Raw genomic sequence first — 23,170 nt, 5'->3', positions numbered from 1 at the left:
GGGGCTGTCTGTGTCATTTGGGTCTCCGGGTCCGCCTATTCTCTCTGGAGCTCCGTCGTCTCCAGAGACCTGCAAATGGTTTAAGGCTTTGTCTTCCGCTTCTACTGCATTTTCTCATATTCTTTCCTGTCAAGACTGTCGCTGTGGATGTCTTCAGTTCTGTATAATCGATGTGATCACAGACACAGAACCTTACCCGCGGATGCCTGTGTGCTGAGATCACCCGGGAGATTCAGCCTCCCAGCCCCTGAGAAAATAAGTCATTGTGGATGGAGTCTTCAGTTCTGGGCTCGTGGGCTTTCTTCATGGAGTCCAGAATTATTGCTGTCCTTCGTCTATGCTCTGGGATTGAGTTTAGGGCCTTGCTCACCCCTGGTTCTGAGCCACGTACATCCCACTTCTGTTTTTACTTTTTATTTTCCAGTTGAGTCCTATTAGGTTGACCAGATGGGCCTTGGACTCGCCATCCTCCTGTCTCTACCCAGGGAGGTAGCTCCATTGGTAGAATAATTTCTTAGCGTGCGCACAGTAAGCCAGGTAGGTACATGTCGTAATCCGGGGACTCAGGAGGTAGAGGCAGGGGGATCAGAAGTTCAGGATTATCCTAGGCTACCTATGAGTTTCAACCCAACGTGAAACTCTTAGGTTAAAAAAAAGAGAGACAGATACTTGGGGTAAGAGGGAACTGGTGCATTCATTCGTTTTGCCCTGGATAACCAGGGGCTGTGTAATGAACAGAGGCCATTTGTTACCTAACCTTTCTCTTGCAATTTCAAATCAGCCTTCCATCCATCCATCCATCCATCCATCCATCCATCCATCCATCCATCCATCCATTTTCTTGTGCTAGGGATGGAGCCCACAGAACATAGTGAGGGCCAAGGGAGGAGAGGGGAGACGTACACTGCTGTCTGTGTGTTATGTGTATATGTGTGTGGTTATGCCAGCCTCCTTCCCCTGTGTTGGAAAGACAGCCTCACCCCCTCTGGGCCCCTCTGCATAGCCCTACAGGATCCAGGATGCAATGACTGTGCCCAGCTGCCTCCGGACTTTGACAGGATGTCAACTTTTTTTTTCCTGCTTCCTCCCAGCTTCCTGGAGATATAGCCCCCCACCTCCAGCCTGTAACCCCTTCCTTCAGCCTCTCTTCCCCCTGCAGCCCTCCCCTCCAGCCTGTCCCACCCCCCCCTCTCAGCCTGCAGCCCTCCCCTCCAGCCTGCAGCCCTTCCCCTTCCCCATAGCCCTTCCCTCTAGCCTGTAACCCTCCTCACAACTCTCCCCCCCTACCCAGCCTGTCCTGTTCTGTTGTTCCCGTGTCCCGCCCACTCCCCTCCTACAGCCCCCTCCCCTTGGGAAGATGGCTGCTCAGCTCTTTGGTGTGGGAGTGTTTCCCCTGTCTGAGCTTTGTTTGCACTTCTCCAAAGCTGTGAGGAAGGTCATGAGCTGATCCTGGGCTCTGGGCCTGTGTCCTGCTTTTCCTTTCTCCTTTTGTCATACTCTGAAGTTCAGCTTCAGGGCAGAAATAGAAAAAAAAAAAAAATTCTCTTTTCCCCTACTTTCTGTCGGCCCACGGTTTATTTATACATTGCTTGTGGTGTCCCTGGCACAGGGACACGAGGACTGGACAGATGGGCGAACTGCTTAAAAGATTCCATTTGTGGTAGGTCACTCCTGCAGTGAGTGACAGCACCCGGAAGGCTGAGGCAGGAGCATTGTTGCCGGTTTGAGGCCAGTTTGGGATAAGCAGTGAGTTCCAGGTTTGGATCACAGCGTTTTGAGAGCCTCTTCCGTCTGCAGCTTTCTTTTTGCTCGTTCGAGTTTCTGCTTACTCCGCACCCCGGCCTGTGTCGTGCGTGACAAGGAAGTCACTAAAGCTCACTGAACGTTAAGTGCCACGTGGCAGCTCTTTGGTCCCTGGGCCTGCCCTGAAGTGTCCTTTCAGTGTGGATGCCGCCGTATTGGGGAACCCTGTGATAGGAGGGGCAGGGGATGAGCCCCAACCTAAGGGTCCACTGAGGTTTTGAATTTGGGTGGGAAAAGGCAGAACGGCTCACACGGTCAGCATGGCAGGGACTCTGTGCTGGTATTTCTTTGGGGGACATCACCGAAGCAGCCTGTCCTGGTGGCTTTGTAGATTGCAGAGAATTCTCACTTCCCCTCTGTTATCTGTCTGTTTCCCATCCCCGCTGTGGTCCCTCCTCCTTAGCTCACACTCTGCCTCCCACCTCCCTATGGCTGTCCTTGTCCGGCATCCCCCGCCCGGACCCCAGATGGCTTTCCTCTTTACTCCTGCTAGGGACTCCCTCCACGCCTCAACTCCTAAGCCCTTCCGCCTTCCTAGACTAGAAGGGAGCGGAGGGCATGTTTAGGGACAAAGCAGAAGAAAGGTGGTATAGGCTGTTATGAAGAGAGGGGCATGAGAGGAACCCAGGCTGAGGCAGAAGGGCCCTGGTGGAGCCCCACTCAGGCAGTGCTCTGAGCACGCCCACTGACCCCTACTACTGTTTATGGGGTGCTCAGTAGATGGAGATCTGGAGCTTTGCAAGCAGAAGCTTGTAGTGGGCGTCCCACCTGCTCCCACAGCATTCGTAGAGATGGCCTGTGAGGATGCAGGAGTTAAGGATTTCTGGGTGGGGTTGTATTAACCCCGTGGCTCTCATGAGGAAAGCTCACTGGATGGGGGCGGATGTTGTTAGAGATCCTGAATTGGAGATAGAGAGCCCTGTATAGGCACCCCAGACCTGGCATGCACGGGGAAGGCACAGAACTGTGTCAGTCTTCCTGCATGGGCCTGGCCTCATCTTACCCTTGGTGATGTCCCCCATGGGGATTCGAATGGGTTTGTAATACACGCCCCAGTCCTTGGGATGAGGCTTCCTGACATGTTAGGTGAGCAGGGAGTTAGACAAGCAAGTTTGGATGCCTTGACACTGCTTAGGGGGCCCTCCTTTTCTGCTGTGGCTTTTGAGGAGTTCGGCAGAGGGTGAGTCTGAGGGATAGCCTTGTCACCTTGATGGTTATGCCTCTGGTCCTGCAGAGGGTCATGTAGAAAAGGGGGACCAGGGGCCTGGAGAGATGGCTCAGTGGTTAAGAGCACTGACTGCTCTTCCAGAGGCCCTGAGTTCAAATCCCAGCAACCACATGGTGGCTCACAACCATCTGTAATGGGATCTGATGCCCTCTCCTGGTGTGTCTGAAGACAGCTACAGTGTACTTAGATACTTATAATAAATACATAAATCTTTAAAAAAGAATGAAAGAAAGGAAAGTGGGACCAGACCCTTCAGGAAGCTCGGCCTGATCACTTCCTTAAAATGAAGTGGTGCGGGACAGGAGGAAGGGGTGGGGCTGGACTCAGGACTTCTGCTTTTCTGTGCCGGAGCCCTCTACACATCCCATCACTGCACTGGATCCCCGTCCTCCTCCCGTTGCCTTATTCTTTCCACAGTGGCTCTCAAGCTTTGGCTCATCAGAGTCACCCCAAAGGCTTGGTCACTCCCACCAAGCTCCCCTCCTCAGCTACCTCCTGGGGTTTCCAGACAAGCGGAGCTCATGTCCTTTGGGGGTCATGTGTGTTGAAAGGCAGGCGAGGGCCAGGCACTTAACTGAGAACCAGACTTCATCAAGAAAGCAACTTCTAAGTCACTGGATCTCAACCCATGAGTCATGACCCTTTTGTGGATCAAACCACCCTTTCACAGGGGTGGCTTAAGACCATCGAAAACCAGATTATTTATATTACAGTTCATAGCAGCAAAATTACAGTTATAAAGTAGCAACAGCTATGATTTTATGGTTGGGGGGGTCACCACACCACGAGAGGGTCGCAGCATTAGGAAGTTTGGGAAACGCTATTCTAGTTTCTGCCTACCCAAATCCCACTGGGGACAGAGTATCACCAAGGAGGACGGCCGCAGGCCCAGGTGCCAGCCCTCTCACAAGTTTTCACTTTAGCGTGGGTGCGCATGTACACACGTGTTCAAGCGTGGAGAAGTCCCCTCTGCTTGTCAGCCACTCCCTCGCTCCTGTTCTGTCTGAGAAGAGGGTGGCTTAGGGTGTCTGCTGAGGTAGCTTTGCTCCCTTGTTTTTTGAAGAGAGCAGTGGGAATGGACTTCCTGAGAGGGCCGCCTGCTCTCCCGTGCTGTCAGGACAGCCGTGACAGCCTCGGACTTCGATGCAGCAGTAAAAATGGTGCACGCGCCTTGTGTCCATGCTCAGCTGACATTCTGTGCAGCCAGGTCTTCAGCGTCCGGCGCTTGTAAGTGCCATCCCTCCAGATTTCTGAAAATGTGTCTGTCAGCAGTCTCCTTGAGCAAACTGCAGCCATCTAGATAAACACCCAGCCAGCCACTCCATATGTGACTTGCCTGCCTCCCTCCCCCATGGTTGTTTAAATGAAGTCAGCACGAGGTTCTGGAAGGTTCCCAAAGCCTGTAGGGGTGTCTGTGACTTACTCTCTATGCACCAACTAGTCCTTAGGATACAAGTTTTTACTGGGTGACTGCCAGAGACTCTTCAAAAGAAATCTAGGGGCTGACGAGATGGCTCAGTGGGTAAAGGTGATTGCCGCACAAGTATGACGACCTAAGTTCAGTCCCCGGAACCTACATAAAGGTAGAAAAAGGGAATGAACTCCATTTATCCTCTGATCTCTACACCCTGCATCACTTACATGCACTCAAAATAAGAAATATGACTAAATAAAAATGTAAAAAAAAACCATGTTCTTTTAGGTTTAACCCAAACCATATCTGAGTACACACTCAAACACTTCAGTGCTGGCCTGAGTGGATGGTGCTGTCTGGGGCAAGTGTCTGAAACCGGTGAGGGGTAGGTTTTGAGAGGGCCATCTTTTGAAAGTCCCTGGTGGCACAGGAAAGCTGACCAACAGTCAGGGAGGGAGAGCTGACGCCTCTGGCCGGCTCTCCACTTGGCTGGATGAAGGATGAGGTCAGGGCTCTAGCCACTGTCCCACACAAAGCCTTTGGCAAGGACCCACAGTTGCTAGGCCCAAGACTCCATGCTGACACAGCAGAACTGGGAAGCCGTCACCGCGGAAACGGACACTGGCTGTGTTTTGTGTGAAGGCTGGTAGGGAAGTGACCGGGGATGGGTGCCTCTCTCCCCTAGGGGTCAAGGATGAAATTCTGTCAAACATTTCAGTGCTAGTTATTGGACACAGTGCTTATAAAACACTGCCCACACACCCACCCTATTCATGCTGGGAAATGCACTCAGCTACTGGTGGCCCCAGGTGTCCATCTGCGCCGTGCAACAACCTTCATCTGATGCACAGAAGTAAGGAACTGCTACCATTTTGGAAGCCCTGGGAAGGCAGAGACAGGGGGATCCTTTGGGACTTACTGACTGGACAGCCTAGCACACTTGCTGGGTTTCAGGCCAGTGAGAGACCGTGTCTCAAATAAACGAAGCAGATAGTACCCGAAGGGTAGTGCCGGGGTTGTCCTCTGACTGCTACACACATGCAGGCACACTTACACACACACACACACACACACACACACACACACACACACACATGAGCCCTGAGAACACAGTGACTTAACTCCGTCGCCACGGGGCACGTGTGACACCTTGTCACGTTACTCATGTACCTATCTAGATCAGTGATCTCGAGAATCCAGAGACAGAGGCAGGTTACGGAATGCCAGGGGCTGCGTGAGCCTGGAAGCTGAGCTGTTCTTGGGTCTGGGTTTCCTTTGTGGATGACAAGAATGCTCAAGAATTAGGCTATGGTTGGTGATGGTTGCACAGTTGTGTCTTTTAAAACCATGCGTGTGCGCATGCCCAAGCACACTTTTTTTAATCCGGTGACATTTTTATAAGTTCCCAACTGTCATAACATTTAGATTTTGAGGAAAAGAATTTTAGAATGTAGAATATCTCTACAATAAATGTGCTGGCAAGGCAAGAGAGTTCAGTGAGTAAGGGGGCTTGCCACCGGGCCCAACAACCTGAGTTCAACCCCTGGTACCGACATGGTGAACAAAGAGAATGCACTTTGCAAAATTGTCCTCTGACCTCTGATCATGTAACATGGCCTTCATGGATGTCCCACTGCCGCCGGCTGCCGGGAGGATCGGTGGTTCTGTCGCTGGGGGGACAGCTGAAAGTGTATAGAGTTTGCTTGTCAGAACTTAGGGGTTCTTTTGTGTCTGGTGGCGGCGGCCAGAGGTATTGTACGAAACACTATAATTCATGGAACACTGGATACGTACTTGTATCTGCCTTCTTTATGGGAACACCTGTGGCTCATGGCCTTTCCCAGGGACACGGCGTCAGGGAGTCCTTACCGAGTGCCACACTCTCTTTGTCTTGGCCACAGATGACGTCCGGCTGTTTGCCTTCGTGCGTTTCACCACTGGCGACGCCATGAGCAAAAGGTCCAAGTTTGCCCTCATCACGTGGATCGGAGAGGACGTGAGTGGGCTGCAGCGTGCCAAGACGGGGACAGACAAGACCCTGGTGAAGGAGGTGGTCCAGGTAACGCTCTGCTGCCTGTCAACAAGGGGCGCCATCCAGGTGGGGTAGGGGGTGTGGGGTGGACTCGAGAATCTTAACATTGTTCAGGGTGCCAGCCAGGGCCAGAACTCTGCCGTCTTGTCGGTTACACCCCGGAACACAGCAGCTGGACAGCCAGCTCGGCACAGCCAGAGGCTCACAGACAAGGTGACCAGAGTGGAGACTCATTGTGGATGGGTCCCAGCGGGGGCCATGGGAACGTAAGGGAGAGGATGTGACCTTTCCCGGTTCCTGTGGTAGGGACGATGTTCACCCATGCTCGGGGCACCTGATGATTGATGGTGGCGGTCACAGCTAGGTAACTTAAGTAAGGCAGCAGTAGCCCCCACAGTGCCACAGACAGCGAGGTTGTTTGTTTCCCGGTGTGGGTGAGGAGCCTGCTCAGGAAAGGGAAATCTGAATTCATACAGAAAAGCAAGGCGAGCGCGTGAGTTCCCAAAAAGTCTTGCCAGAGGCCTTGCTTCTTTTAGCTTATCCAAACTGCTGTTCAAGTCACCAGAGTAGGTGTGGCCAGCCCTTCAGTCTGGCTGTTGCCTGGAGGCAAGTGACCTGGGCAAAGCAGAAAGGTGGGTGGGAGAGATGGCTCAGTGGTTAGGGGCATCGGCTGCATTCCCAGAGGGACCGTGTGTGCTTCCCGCAGTCCTGTGAAGCTGCAGCTCCAGGGGATCTGATGCCCTCTTCTGGACTCCATGGTGAGCACTGCGTACATGTGGTACACAGACATACATGTAGACAGAACACCCATACTCATGTAATAAAACAAAGACAAAATTCCCCTGGCTCCCTGGCTGACACACTGGCTGCCTTAAAAAAAATTTTTTTTTTTTTTTGAGACAAGGTGTCTTAGTTGGGGCTACTATTGCTGTGATGAGTGACCAGACAGCAAGTCAGGGAGGAAAGGTTATTCAGCTTATGCTTGCTTCCACAGCACTGTTTATCACTGCCAGAAATCAGGACGAATTCAAACAAGCAGGAACCTAGAGGCAGGAACTGATGCAAAGGCCGTGGAGGGGTGCTGCTTACTGGCTTGCTCCTCATAGCTTACTCAGCCTGCTTTCTTACAGTGCCCAGAACAACCAGCCTAGGGGATGGCACTGTCCACAGTGGCCATTGATCACTAATTAAGAAAATGTCCTACAGTCTTGTCTGCAGCCTGATCTTTTTTTTTTTTTTAAAGATTTATTTATTTATCTTATGTATGTGAGTACATTGTTGTTTTCAGACACAGCAGGAAAGGCCATCAGATTCCAATACAGATGGTTGTGAGCCACCATGTGGTTGCTGGGATTTGAACTCAGGACCTCTGGAAGAGCAGTCAGTGCTCTTAACCACTGAGCCATCTCTCCAGCCCTGCAGCCTGATCTTATTAGAGGCATTTTCTCAATTGAGGCTCCCCCATCTCTGATGACTCTAGCTTGTGTCAAGCTGTCATACCACTAGCCAGCACACAGGGTCTCTCTGTTATGGAGGTCTGGCTTCTTCCTGGAACTCACTGTGTAGACCAGACTGACCTGGAACTCACAGAGTTCCTTCTAGGTTCTGGGATTGAAGGTGGTGGCTGGCCACACACTGCTTTTTCTTTTTCTTTTTCCTTTGAGCTCTGAGGGTCAATCTGAGGTGCTTTGCCAAGCACCTTACTGCCTGAGTAGCTCGCAGGCCCGCCCTATCTGTAGAAACCCTAGGAGGGGTTCCAGGGCTTATAAGCATGGTAGTCAGCTTCACTGGATTTAAAGTAGGTTTTTATTGAATCCTGTCTCATGTGCATGTGTGTAGTATGTATGTGTGCGCGTGTGTGCGTCTGTGTGTGTATATGTGTGTATATGTGTATGCGCACGTGTGTGTATGCATGTGCATGTGTGTGTATGTGTGTGGTGTGTGTGTATGTGTGCATATGTGTGCGCATGTGTGTATGTGGTGTGTGTATGTGTGTATATGCGTGCATGTGTGTATGTGCATGCCTGTGTGTGTATGTGTCGTGTGTGTATGTGTATGTGTGTGTATCTGTGCGTGTGTGTGTGTGGTGTGTGTATGTGTGTGCCTGTGTGTGTATTGTGTGTGCCTGTGTATTGTGTGTGTGTGTGTGTGTGTGTGTGTGTGTGTGTGCATATATCACCGAGAACACATAGATAACATTATAAAGTCACTTCTCTCCTTCCATCTTTCTTTGGCTTCCAGGGACAAATCCAAGTCACCAGGCTTGCACCACCAGCCCCTTAACCCACTGAGCCATTGGCTGTCCCCACTATTATCTTACTCTAATTTAATTTTGTAGACATAGGGTAACCCAGCCTGACCTTAAACTTAGGGTGATTCTCCTGCCTCTGTTTTTCAAGCGCTGACAAGTGGGCCACCACTCGTGGCTAGACTGTTCATCTAGTTGCTTCTTCTGTGCTTGTGATTTTGCTGTGCCCTCTGCCACCGAGCTGCAGTCCCCACAGGGGCTTTCTTTGAGCCTAGCACTGGCTGCGGTGGCTAAGCAGACCCATTAGAAGGGGTAACCCAGGGTTGGGTTCTCTGGTGCAGCCTTCGTGGCCAGAATACTAGTTCCTGGTTGCGGATTTGCAGGCTCAGAGAAGTGCAGGCCAGCTCTCCACAGAGCAGGGTGAGGGCATCAGGGACTCATGTCTGGATCCAGGCTTCAGTAGGCTCCCTGTCTTCTCCTGGTTCTGTTTCTCTCTGGATTTGGCCACCCTTGGCCCAACAGAGGGAATCTCCAGGCTGATTCTTCAAGATCAGGACCCCAGAAGAGAGAGGCCTGCTATCTCTACGGTAGTCATTTCCGTAAAAGACTCCCGACCGCCATCTTGGGGCAGGAGTGGGTGCTATGATTTGGGGCTACAATGAGGTTCCAGTTCAGGGGCCTGCTGGGGAGTAAGGTTAGCTGGGGTCATTCAAATGAGAAGCCGGGATTCCTGGGCAGGTGGGGCTGTATGCCTGTAACCCCAGCATCTGGGTGTGGAGGCAGGAGGATTAGGTATTGAGGCCTGTCTGGAATTAGAAGTCAGAAAGTTCACTGAAGGGTCTGTGTTCAGAGGTGAGCCCTCCATGGCTGGGAAAACCAGACAGATGTCCCGTTCTCCACCAACCACAGGGCAGCAGAGGCTGCAGGAAGCCCAGCCGTTCTAGGGACACTGTCCTGAGTTGGGGAATGTGCTGAGCAGACAGCTGTCCTGGCTGAGGTTGCCCTGCCACACTGTTGTCTGCCGGTGCCTGGGAGAGCACACCCACTCTTTGTTCTGGTGCCTCTGTAGGCTTGTAAGGACAATGTGGTGGCCAGCAGGGGAGACTGCCCGGTGCCATGGCAAACTGCCTCGCATCAGAGTGAAATCAGGCAGGCCTTGCAAAATGCTCTAACTGGCATGCTCTCTTTCTAAAACATTTGTATTTGTGTATTATTTTTTTTTTTTTTTTTTTTTTTTTTTATTAACTTGAATATTTCTTATATACATTTAGTGTTATTCCTTTCCTGGTTTCGGCAAACATCCCTCCCCTCCCCTTCCTTATGGGTGTTCCCTCCCCACCTCCCCCCATTGCCGCCCTCCCCCAAAAGTCTAGTTCACTGGGGGTTCAGTATTAGCAGGACCCAGGGCTTCCCCTTCAACTGGTGCTCTTACTAGGATACTCATTGTATTTGTGTATTATTGAGTTTAAAATATTATGTATATGTGCACAATGTGTGTGTGTGTGTGTGTGTGTGTGTGTGTGTGTGTGTGTGTGTGTGGGTGCATGTGGAAGTCAGAGAACAATAATGGCATCTCATTCTTTTCAGGCGTTTGGGATGGAAATCCAGTTACAGTTGGCTGCAAGCTCCTTTCCCTGCCTCAGGGAGACCTTTTTTTTTTTTTTTTCTTTTTTTTTGAGGGAGACCTTTTTGAGGGTGGGGTTTCACCTAGAACCCACTAGGGAGCCTGAGAAAGCTTTAAGCTGGGGAGAGAGACTGGCTTTGCTCAGAGAGAGGCCCCACATAAACCAAGCTGCTTCGGCCAGTTGGGCCATTCTGGGGCTAACTGTGGCTTAATGTCCCCCTCTAGACTCCAGACCCTCTGCCAGCCCATGGCTAGCCTGCCTGCTTGGGTGTGATGCTTTCAAGGTACATAGCACAGAACCATGGAACACCCCTGAAGGTGGCCCAGATACCCCGGCCATGTGCTCGAGAAGGGGGGCTTTGCCTACCCCCTTTCTGGCACCTCTCCATTCTTCTGTCTTCTGGTTATTTGTCTCTGTACAGTCCCTTTCAGAGCGGACTTACACCACACACAGTTTGCGTGTGCAGCCTCTGTTCACAGCAGCTAGGCTCTGTTTGGCGAGTGCCCACCCCAGACAGGAGTCTAATGCTGGCCTGGCCGTGTGCAGTCTTTCTGCCTTGGCCAGGAGCTCACACAGATCCTCATGTCTCTGGTCCCTCACCCCCTTGGATCTCTGTTTCCTCATCTGAGCAGTGGGATGCCAGCCTGACACATAGAAACAGGGAAGTAAGAAATAAGAGGCCGATAGGGTGAGCGCACTGCCGTAGATATATACCTCCTTTCTTTAGAGAGCGTCTCACGTTGCCCAGACGTATCTTGAACTCACTTATATGTAGCTGAGGTGACCTTGAACCCCTGAAATCCCTGCCTACAAGGCCTAAGTGTCCAGGTGATACTTGTGCGCCGCTGTGCCCTGCTGGGGTGGAACCCGGGGCTTTCCGGATGCTAAGCAAGCTCTCTACCAACTGAGCGAGCCCCTGTTTACTTATGTATTCGGGTTTTTGGTTGAATTATGGACACCGCCTGGTATTTGCTGAGACTGAACATCTTTTGAGGCTAAGTGTTGTCATTTTAAAACAATTCTGTTTACTGATTCTTTGGAGGAAACTCCCAAACATGCATGTGGCTAGGAACAAGAAATTCTATGCCTATTTTTTTTTTTCTCTTTCTCTTTCTCTTTCTGGAGATTAAACCTAAGGTCTCCTACATGAAGGGTGAGTGTTTCCTTGTGTGGCTAGTTCCCCAGCCATGGGCAGCTTCGATTAGACACTAGTTAAGGATCCAGCCTGGGTTTGACCTCTGACCTGTCAGCTAACCAATAGGTAGGGGCTGCTTGGAGCGCTGGGTTAAGGATGCTAAGGTTGAATCTTGACAGAGAAGGTGCCACGATTGATTTGTAATGTCTGCATGATTGATTTGTGATGTCTGCCATGGACACAGGAGTAGAGAGTGGAGTATGTTTCCTTCTCCATTGCCCTCCCAGAACTAGATAGAGTCAGAGGTCAGGCCAGGCGGGGTCAGGGCTTTGGTGAATGTCTGGGAGGCAGAGAAGCAGGTCCCAAGCACTTTTCCTATAAGTAAAGAGGGATGGTGTGGGATCAGCTGCTCAAGGGCTGGCTCACAGCAGGATCTCAGGACATCTGTCTGCTTGCATTCTGTTTCTGGTACATCACAATGTGCCCTCCTGTGTGTGCCTTTGGTTTTCTCCCTGAGTAGGAAGGTGACTTGCACCTTCGTATCTGAGTCTGTCAACCACTTGGCCTGCTGATCCGTTTGTTTCCTTCATCCTTTTTTGATGAGTCATGCCTGCCTTAAGAACCTGCTCTTTTTGAGTAAATTATACCTTGCTGGTCGGGTTTTAAGGACTCGGTCTTTCAGACACAGAATAGGTGTAGGAGGTCACAGAGTGGGCGGGAAGGCTAGCAGTGCACTTCTGTTTCTTTCTGCACAGCCTCCTGCAAGGTTGCCTTTTCTCCTGGAAAGAAGGGCTGTCGGGGGCTGATTGCTTTTATTCAGAACTCAGAGGTCTTTGGCTTAAAATTCTTGGGGAATTCCACTTGGAGAAAGGCACTTGATTGCTACCAGCGGGTGTCTTGTCCACTCAGCCCATGCATGTGGGAGAGAGTCTACACCCTGCACAGCGGACATTTTCCTGGGTCCCACATGGGCCCAGAGAAAGCATGGAGCCTCAGCATGGAGCTGCGCTGTGATCCTGTGTTGCTTGCCCATGGATTCTGGTGTCCATAGTGGGACTTTGTCCTGTTCTTTGTCTCTGTGCTCCAAGGACTTAGGCAGATGCTTGGATGACTGGGGTGGATTCTTCTAGAGGACCCTTTTCTCTCCCTCTCCTCTTTGAGAGGAATGAAGAGTAGGGGCTACTGGAGAGAACCATAACACTGGAATTTGGCCTCTTGGGGTATAGGCTAGCGATTGCCTTAGTGAGTGTTAAGCCAGCACAGGTTTCGGGGTGCAGTGAGGGGGCGTTATTCTGCTTGTCTTTGGGTGTAGAGAAAGCCACTTCTCTCCTCTCGCAGGTTTTCTCCTCCTCTGAGGCAATCCTCTAGCCCGGCTTTGGATGCTGCTACTGGGTGGGTAGAGATAGCCAGCACCTTCCATGTTTACCCAGGAAGCCCTGGGGCTGCCCTTCTTTGCAAATGAACATTGGGGAAGAGAAAGAGTCCTGGACATTGAACCCTAAGCTTCACTGCAGGCTTGAGGCTGAAGGGAAGCTCGTCACTTACAAATCTCGGCTGAGGGCCAGTCAGCACTTGCCTAGTTCTGGGCACACCCAGCAAGTGTGCAGGCTCTGCATGCTCCGAAGCCCTCATTACAGCCCCAGCATGTGGTACTGTTTCTGTTCCTGTCTGCAGAGGAGGAACTGAAGCTCTGGTGGGCCAGGCTGCCGGAGAGCATGGGGCAGCCTAGACTAAACCCCATTCCCAGCGCATTTTAGCAAGAAAGCTGGGTTTAAGCCATGCAGTCAGGAACCCTTTAAAAAAAGAGCTTGGGATTGGGGAATATATCTCAGTGGGTCCCCAGCACCACATAAACCTGGCTTTGTAGCATACACCTGTAAGCATAGCATCAGAGAGGTGGAAGGTCAGAAGCTTGGGGTCATCCCTGGCTACCAGCAAGTTTAAAGCCAGCCTGGGTTTCATGAGAAGAAACCATTTAAAATCAAGGATAAGAGAATGTTTATATATATCTTAATCTAGCCCTGCAAATAGGGTCATGCGTGTATGCCTGGGAGCATGCGTGCATGCGTGTGTTGTGTGCACGCGCAGTGTATGTCTCTCATGTGAGTATGTGTGTGTGTACGCGGTGTGTGTGTGCACGCACACATGAGCAGACCTTCTTCTACTCTGTGTGTGTGTGTGTGTGTGTGTGTGTGTGTGTGTGTGTGTGTGTGTATGGGTGTGCATGCACAGACCTACTTCTGCCCTATCCTTCACTGGGGTCACTTTCTCAAGGAGAGCAGCCTGGGGTCCACTTTGCATCTGAGAAAGGTTGTAGGGACAAAACCTGCCCCCAGTCACCTTTACAGGCTGTTCTGATGGAAACCTGAAGAGGCCAGACTTGGACATGGCTAAAGGAACCACTTCCTTCGGACAATGCCAGTGGGCAAAACATGGAAAGCCCCTGTCTAGAAACCTTAGGGGGATGCTAGGGTCTTGGAGAAAACCCAGAAAGTCTCAGGTGACAGTGCCCAGAAGGGCAGCCTTGGGCTGCTGGTATGCGACTCTTGGGGTGGAGGAGGAAGTGCAGGGCCTAACCCGGGGCTCTTCGATGTAAGACCTGAAGTTACTCACTTCCCCATCTGGTCCTCTGTCAACAGAGGTGGTCGGTGAGCTCAGTGGGCCTTGATCCACAGGTTCCATCCTCTGCCTTGCCCCAGGACAGTTACAGATGGGTGACTTTTGAACATCTCCAGCTTCCCTTGTAAGTGCCTGTGAAGCTGTCACCAAAGCCACCACCCTCACATCCCTGCCACGCCCTGCTGTCCCCGAGCAGGCCAGCTCCAGGGCTCTGGGACAGGAGACTCTCCTGGGTGGCCACAAGGCTTTCAGAATAGATTGGGTTCTCCCAGTCACCAGCAACTACTGTGCACTGTGACACACTGATGGCCACGTGAGAGCCAGGGACTGTGAGTGAACTTGGCGGAATTTCAGAGTGACCACAATGTCACCTGTCTCTCTTTACGTAAGGCTGCATGTGTGCCATCAAGACAGCTCTCAGTAAGGTCTGGCCTGGGTCCTGCTCCCTGCCTCTCCTTGTGGCTGTTAGGTGTGTGTGTGTGTGTGTGTGTGTGTGTGTGTGTGTGTGTGTATGTGTGTGTGTGTGCTCGAATGTGGGTAGGGTTGAGTATGATGGGAGGTAACCTGTTAGCACAGATAGCCTCTTGGTGACTGGCACCCAGGGACACAGGTAAGCAGCTCCTTGGCATTGCTCCTGGGTCAGGCTTTAGCTGCCCGCTGATGTTGCCTGGTTTCTGCCCCTTTTACTTACATACCAGGAAGGTAACTCCCCTGTGTCCCTGGGGACTCTCTAGTGTCACCCTTAGATCCGAAGCTGATTGCTCAGTAAGAGTAGAGGCAGAGGGCAAGGGGTCATTTCAAATAGGTCTTGAGGTTGGTACCTGCCTTAGGGTTTGGTGGAACACCATGACCAAAAATCAAGTTGGGAGGGAACGGGCGTGTTTTGCTAAGATTTCCACTTCATAGTTCATCACCGAAGGAAGTCAGGACAGGAAGTCAAACAGGGCAGGAACCTGGCGGGCAGGGGTTGATATTGAACCCATGGAGGGGTGCTGCTTGCCGGTGTGGCTTGCTCAGCCTGTTTCTTATAGAACCCCAGGGGCTTGCACCACACAGGATGGGCTGAGCCCTCCCCCATCAAACACTAAGAAAATGTCCTCCGGGCTTCTCTACAGTCTGATCTTAATTTTCTCAAGTGAGGATCCCTCCTCTCAGATGACTCTAGCGTGTGTCAAGTTGACATAAAACTAGTCAGCATGGTGCCCGTCCAAGCCGTGCATTTTGGGACATTTTATAGACTCCACATCCTACAGGGGAAGAGTAGACCACTTGTGCCAAGCCTTCTGCTGGGGCAGTGGCCTCTTTGCCTGCCAGAGTTGCTATCAAAAGATGTTGCCTTGGGGTTTGGGGATTTAGCTCAGTGGTAGAGCGCTTGCCTAGCAAGCGCAAGGCCCTGGGTTCGGTCCCCAGCTCCGAAAAATAGAAAAAAAAAAAAAAAAAAAAAAAAGATGTTGCCTCTTCTGCTTCCCCAGATGGGAAGGAACCGCCCTAGGAATAGCAGGAAAGAGAATCCTTCAACGTTGCCTCCACAGGTCACTCGAGCCCATAAATGGGCTTGGAGGGAAGTGGGTAAACTCATTTAGAAGGTGGTATAGGAAGGGCTGGATCATAGGAGGTATGAGGAGATCCAGAAAGTTCCTGGAGTAGGATACGGTGTAGGGGTAGGTGAGTGGGCAAGGGTGTTAGCTAAAGGCTGGGTGTGACTGCCATTGGTCCCACCACGTGACGCGTCAGAGTCCTCACTGAGGACTGAGGAGTAGGACTGATTCTAGTCAGCCTGGGGAGATTCGAGTCTGCAGATGGACAGGAAGTGCCTCCTCCAGCATCTGCACACATCTGACTTCAGCTGCACAGTGTGATCTCTTTTGGAGTGAGGAGAACAGGTCCAGATTCATCAGCCACCAGGCTGCATCTGGCTGATTGTTGATGAGACATCAGCCCGAAGCTTTAGCTTAGCGTAGATCCAGGATCCGGCTTGGTACCGTGGGTGTGGCTTGAGCGCCAGTGGCTTCAGAAGTGCTAACTGCCCTCCTAGGAGGGGAAAACCGCTCAACCCAGATGGGGACTCCTGATTCTGTGTTCTAACTCCGGAGTTCCCCGGAACGGCTGGAGTGGAACGTCGTGACCTGGGGGTGGGGGCTGGAACATGGGATCCGCACCCCCCACACTGCTTCTCCACAGTAATAACCCCCGGAGGACCCGTCTCGGGCCTCTGCAGGCAGCAACAATAAAAACCCTCTCTGCAGGCAAAGTTGTCTTCTGTGGCAACAGAGAGGAGAGAATGAATGTTCACTGTGGCCGACCCCACATGGCTGCTGTTCTGTAAACTTTGGAAACTTGGAAGCATTCGCTTCATGGCGGTTTGGTTTTAAACGTGCCTCAGGGTTTGAGGTATCTTTTTTTTTTATAGTTTGAGACGATGAATGTGTGTGCGTGTGCGTGTTGTATCTGTGGCAGGATGTAGACGATTTTGCCCGTTTACATTTCGTTGCACCGTTCACTAGTCTGGTCTCCTTTTCCCGAGACAGAACACATCTATTAACTTCGTGTGGGGATTTTGCATACACCACCGCAGCATGCAGCGTCAGGATAACATGCAGGGACTGGCCTCTCCTTTCACGGTGTGGGGATCTGAGATCATCAGGCTGTGAGGCAAAGGGCCTGTACCTTCTGAGCCATCTCTCCACCCAGTCTTGAATTTCTGATCCTCCTGTCTCTGGGATTACAGGCCTGCACCAACACGCCTGGTTTAGAAAGTGCCGGGGCTTGAACCCAGGGCTCTGCGTGCTAGGCACGCATGCCCTCTGCCAGCTGAGCCACACGCGGCCCATTTGTTTTGTTGAGACAGAGTTTGGCTGTGTAACACAGACTGGCTTCAAACTCATGGACTGTCAGTCTCCAGCGTTCTGGGCTTACTCACTACGCTGCCTGGCTGTAGTGTGACCTGCCCAGCTCTTGTGGTTTTAGTGGAGCCGCACCCAACCCTTAACACTTCCCTTTAGATTTCTTAGTCTTTATCTTGTCTTCCTAAACTCTCGTTCCTGACACCGGTTTTTACATTGCCATATATGGCTGTCAGCAAGCGGAGGACTTTGAACTTCCTCTCAGGCTTCTTGCCCCATTGACTTCCTTGCTGGGGCACCCTTGCCCCTCCCCTGTGCCGCTCGCTGCTCACTTGGCTGGGAGTTGAGACACAAGTCAACTCTCTATTCTCTTTTCTGACCGGGCCACTGCCTTCCTTTGTCTGGGTCACACGCATACACTTAGCAGTGCTGGCCACAGGGCTGCTGGGAGTGGTCTTTCCACTTGGGGCTGCAGAAGGCGGTCTCAGCTCTCCCCCCAGCGGCCTTATCTTAACCAGGTAAAAGGCTAATGTATGGAGGGTGGATTCAGTCAGATTGTGTGAGGCTGCCTCTCTTGGCAAATATTAACCCCTCCTCCATACCCAGCCATGTCTTGGTGGCCTTGCTCATGGTATCAAGGAAGCTGAGAACTTGGATCTTTCTGGTACCGTGACAACTTTGCTTATATTGTATTTTATTGATGTGAAACCCATTTAATGTAAAATTAACCATTTTAACCACCGCTCCCTAGTTCCAAAGATTTTTGCTCCCCTTGCTTTATATCTACATATAGTAGTTGGGAGTGAGGGGGGCAGTGCTGGGGCTTGAACCTGGGACCCCCCTGACTGCTAAGGTAAGCACCGAACTGAGCCACACACTCAGCCTGAGGGAGTAGTCCCAGGTCTATGACCTTGGGCAGGCAATTCGGTCTTCAGACTCTGTCTTGTTTGTAAAATAAAAATAATCTTGAGGGGTTGGCGGATTTAGCTCAGTGGTCAAGCGCTTGCCTAGCAAGCACAAGGCCCTGGGTTCGGTCCCCAGCTCCGAAAAAAAGGAAAAAAAAAAAAAAACCTAACGAAAAAAAATACTCTTGAAATATCTTTGAGGATTTTTTTCTTTTAACAATGTCTTTTTGAAAAAAAAATATTTATTTTCTTTACATATATGAGTACACTGTAGCTGTCTTCAGATGCACCTGAAGAGGATTCCATTACAGATGGTTGTAAGCCACCATGTGGTTGCTGGGAATTGAACTCAGGACCTCTGGAAGAACAGTTGGTGCTCTTAACTGCTGGGCCATCTCTCCAGCCCCATCTTTTGGTTTTGCAAGACCGGGTTTCTTTGTGTAGTCCTGGTTGTCCTGGAACTCGCTCTGTAGACCAGGCTGGCCTGGAATCACAGAGACCCCACCTGCCTTTGCCTCCTGAATGCTGGGACTAAAGACATATGCCACCACCTCCTGGTGTCTTTTGGAATTTTAAAAGTTGCCATCGGGCAGAGCTACTGTAGTCCACATGCAGAGAGAGCTGGTCTTCTGACCCTTCCTGGTTTGCAGTCACCTCCAAGCACTGTGCAGTCTTACCACGATCCGTTTTAGATGACATCTGTCATTTCCTGTTTTGTCTCCTGCCCCTGGTCACCTCTGGTCTGCTTTCTCAGTGGATTTGCCTTTTTTGGACATTTCCTGTCGGTGGAACCAGACAGTGGGTGGCTCTTCTTGCCTGCCTGGTTTTGTTCATGTTTAAGGGTTCGTTCACCCATGTTGGAGCAGGCTTTGGAATTTCACTGCTGACTAATTAATGCGTCACCGTGTGGGACATCTATGCTTTTAGGGGCTAGCTCTCCCGGGTGCTTGGCTGCTGGTGAATCTGGTGAATCAGGTGAATCGTGCAGCTGCGAAGTCGGGGATGAGCTTCTGTATGTGCCCAGGTGATTTTGTTTCTCTCAGGCAGAGCTTCTGTCAGTGTCCAGTCCCAGGGTCATAGTTGCAGTCTTCCACATTTTGATGCGTTGTGGCTTGGTCTCCGTACCACAGCGCAGTGTGTGTGTGTGTGTGTGTGTGTGTGTGTGTGTGTGTGTTTTGCACCTCTTATCACACAGGTTGGTTGGTCTTGAACCTCTATTGTCTAAGGCTGGCTGTGAACTCCCACACCTCCACCTCCCACCCCAAGCCCTTTTATGTGGGCAATTTCCCAACCTTTGGATTCGGGCTTCTGGCAGCTTTTCTTGGTTTATTGTGCCTCATAATCCACATATAAAATGACATAATTCTCACTGCTCAGTGTTACCTGATAAGATACCTCCTGCTTCTTTCATTCTCACGTGGGCCAGGCCCTTGGATCGGCTGGTCAAAGCCTCGAGCCCCGAGAAGCGGCTATGGTGACGGTGTGTTCCCCAGCTATAGCACGGCGTGTTTGTGGAATGGACGCTACGAACCTCTGCACACCTGCCCAAAACTCAACACGGTTAGGAAGGCCCGGGTACCCGCTGGTGGACCGAGTAATGGCCGAACCAGCATGCGAGAGCTGCCTTCTCCCAACCCCGGGTATAGCAGTAACAGGTGTGATAAGCAGCAGCCTCCAGCCAGAGCCTGCTTCCTACCAGCATTCCCTCCTGAAATCCTGTGAGATAGGGTCTCACGGTGCAGCTCATGGTGATCTTCGGATCACCGTAGTTCTCCAGCCTTAGCCTCCTAAGGCGTGTGCCAGCAGTTACAGCCCCTCCTCCCTCCTGCCCCTCTTCTGGAGTTAAACATTGGCCAGCTCCCCACTGCTCTCCTACCTCACACCCTCCCAGGCAGGTTTTCCCAGATGACGAATTTGACAGTTGAAAGGAACTTGCCCTTCAAGATAACACAGCGAGGGAGGACAGTCTAGGGGTCGTGCTTGGGTCCACCCTGTGACATCTCTACCCCCTCAATCTGGGCTTCCGGCACCGTCTCTATCGGCATTTTTTTTTTTTTCCATTGCCATCCACTAGGAGTGTCTGGGGTGCCGGGGCTTCCTGCTGCGTTGCCTGGGCAACCCTGGACCTGCCCCCTCCTCCCTCCCCGAGACTCTGAGCTCTTCTTTGTCCTTGCAGAATTTTGCAAAGGAGTTTGTGATCAGCGATCGGAAGGAGCTAGAGGAAGACTTCATCAGGAGCGAGCTGAAGAAGGCTGGAGGAGCCAATTACGATGCTCAGTCAGAGTAGCTGCAGCCCCACACCCCAGAGCCATCTGCCTGCTCCACCGAGGAGGAGACTGCCACCTCACGTCACCAGCCCACCGGGGAGGAGAAGCCATGAGAGGCACCAGCGCCACCATTGTGTCCAGCCCCCTCCCTCTCCCCTCTCCCCCTCTCCTCCCTCCTCCCCTCTGTGGCCCCTCTCAGGCTCACAGAGCATCATTCTTTGAGACCCCCGCCCCCTTTTTGTTTTAAAGGAAAGTCCTTTTGGTGCCAGGGTCACACACATCATCATATCCCGGGTGCCTCTCTGTCACTGGCCCTTGACCTGGCATTACCCCTGCCTTCAATGGCTTGCCTGGTCTAAGCTACTCTGGCCTTGAGTTACTGGGGCTGACCTGGTGCCATCCCAGCTTACCCTGGCTGTTTCCTGCTAGCCCCATGCCGGCCACCATGCCAGGCGCTGTGCACACTCTACAGCCTTCATGAGCTCACGCATGCTCCTCAGAACCCGTGGACTGGGCTCCAGGCCCCACCCCTGCCCTGTTCAGAGTGGCCTAAGCTCTAAGTCTGGTAGATACTGCTTGGCAATAACAGATTTAGGTCTGGCGTGGACCGAATATGAAGTGACAAATTTGCCTTAAATCTTGCCTGGCAGTGGCTCCGCCCACGTGGTCTAAACTACCCTTTTGGCGAAGCCCTTCTGAAGCATGAGAGGTCTGAGTCCGGCTGTGGTGAGAGTTTCAGGGTCAACCTCAGGGCCTCAAGGATGACAAAGGATGGAAAGGTCCCCTGCAGACAGGGAGGCTGGCACAGGCCTCAGGGCACCTGGAAGGGCAGCTACGGTTGGAATCTTAGTCTGCACATTCCAAAGATGGCTTCGTTTGCTTTGAAAGAAAGCTGAGGCAGGCTTGGCTCCTCGGGAGCAGGTGAAGACGGTTCTTTTCCTTCCTCCTCGCTCTTACTACTCTGGGGAAGAATGCTGCACCGGGCTGGGCTGTGAGGACCGTCTCTGGCATTCCGACAGTTTACAGAAGTAAATGTGTTTTTCAAGAAAAATGAATTGGGTGGTCTGCTTCCTGTATATGTGTGTGTGTGTGTGTGTGTGTGTGTGTGTTTGTCCGAATTCAGTGGAGGAACTCCTGGGCCCCGGGCATACGAGGCCAGGAGTTTCCTTCTAGCTTGGGCTGTTCTGAAACCTTTGACATAGGACAGTGGCCTTGAACTCCTAATTCTCACGTGGCCGTCTTTCAAGTGGTGAAGTTACCGGTGTGTACCGCCTTCTCCTGTCTCAGGAGCATTTTAACCCACTGGTCCCCTCCCCCCCATTGCAGGGGTGCCAGGTTCAGTTCCCAGCACCCACTCTGGGCAGCTCACAACTGCCTGTAACTCTAGCCCAGATGACCCAGGTTATCCCTCAACTCTCTCTGTTGTCATCCTCCTGCCTCCTCCCAGGTAGCTAGACTCACAGGTCTGAGATGCAGCCCTTTATATATGTATATAAATAAATATATATACATATACATATATGTGTGTGTATATATACATATACATATATATTTATTTTATGTATATATACATATGTGTGTATAAATATATATATGTATATATTATAGTGAGACAGGTCCTCATTCATGCCTAGATGTCCTCATTTGCATGGCCTCGAGTTTGTGGCAATCCCCCTGCCACAGCCTCCTGAATATTAGGATTACAGGCATGTGCCACCACTCCTGGCTTAGACTTTAATATTCTTAACCACAGAAGTAGATATTTATCTTCGTTTTAAAAAAAGCAAAACTAGAGACTAATCCCCCTCCCCTGTCACAAGGCCATGACCATGCTGCTGGGTGGCGGGCGCAAAGCCAGAAGTGACCCCCCTACATGGTAAGCTCAACAACTGGCTTGTAATGCCCGCTCTTCTGCTTATAGCTGTGTCTTCAGGCAGGTTCATCTCTCCGAGCTTTGAATCCCTCACAGCAGAATGGGCTGCACAAACTGGTTATGATGGAAATCCCAGCACTTGAGAGGAGATAGGGGGCGGGTCAGAAGGTCAGAGTCATCCTTTGCTACACAGTGAGTTCACAAGGCTAGCCTGGGCTACATGAGACAAACCCCACCCCCTCCCACCAAAGAGGTGGAGACCTGGTTACCTCTGCAAGCCTTCTTTGCCCTCCACCCTATCCTGCCCTTGCTTATGGGGTGGGTTGGAGTGGGGCGGGAAGGAAGGAGAGCTGAGGGAGGAGGCTAGCCTGTGGCTGTGGTGTATATATTTATTCTGTTGATTGGTCTCTGGGGGACTTATCTGTTTCACAACTTCACCCAGCCCTCCTGGCATTGCTTACACTCCAGGGGTTATCTGGGGCTAGAGGGGGGAGTCCCCACCCTAGGTCCCCAGGCGCCACCCAGACTGGGGAAAAGGCCTCTTCCCTGAAGGCAGATGTCCTGGCTTTAGTCTGACTTAATCTCCTTGTTCCCCATTCCCAGAGAACCGCAGAAGAGATTAAAATGAACCTGAGGGAGGTTAGCTCCGGTGACCAGTTGAGGAGGAGGAGGTGCTGGGTAGAATCTCTGGACAAAAGTCTGAGGTAGCCCAGGCTGGCCTTGGATTCAACACATAGCTGAGGATGACCCTAAATTCCTTATCCTCCTGCCTCAATTTCTTGAGTGCTAGGCCACACCACCACACCCAGCATCCTACCAACAGAGCTACTTCCCTAGGCCCATGGTTGGGCCACAATTCTTCTAGAATGTTCCCTGGACCCTGTGAGGTGGGCTAAGAAGGTGCCTGAACAGTAGCTCCCATAAGACATGTTCCAAACCGTCTTTAGAAACCGTCTTTAGTCTTTAGATGTCACTGAAGATAGGCTGGATTAAGGAACATAGTGGTGTCTGAGGGAGATTTGAAGCCTAGAGAGAAGACAGAGTGAACAGGAGGCAGCCACAGTAAGGAGCCCCCGGGGTCTCAGGAGACACCATACACTCTGCTGCTGTGGTAAACTTCAGTTTAAACCTTCCTTCCCGTTGCCCACCCGAGCCTCTCCAGGTTGGGACTGCGCCCC

General features: G+C 51.6%; 1 protein-coding gene across 1 annotated transcript in view; it reads left to right on the top strand.

Moving 5' to 3' along the window:
- Cotl1 (coactosin like F-actin binding protein 1) overlaps positions 1 to 21,174 on the top strand; it is a 32,725-nt gene extending 11,551 nt beyond the window's left edge. Inside the window, exons 3-4 of the mRNA XM_032887874.1 lie at positions 6,347 to 6,504; positions 20,029 to 21,174. Coding sequence (XP_032743765.1) covers positions 6,347 to 6,504; positions 20,029 to 20,139 — 269 coding nt within the window. The 3' untranslated portion in view covers positions 20,140 to 21,174. The remainder of the gene's footprint in view (positions 1 to 6,346; positions 6,505 to 20,028) is intronic.
- Positions 21,175 to 23,170: the final 1,996 nt, after the last annotated feature.

This window comes from Rattus rattus, chromosome 17 (genome assembly GCF_011064425.1).
Source record: "Rattus rattus isolate New Zealand chromosome 17, Rrattus_CSIRO_v1, whole genome shotgun sequence".
Taxonomy (NCBI): domain Eukaryota; kingdom Metazoa; phylum Chordata; class Mammalia; order Rodentia; family Muridae; genus Rattus; species Rattus rattus.
Note: the sequence above shows the minus strand (reverse complement) of the source record. Positions and strands in the feature narration are given on the sequence as shown.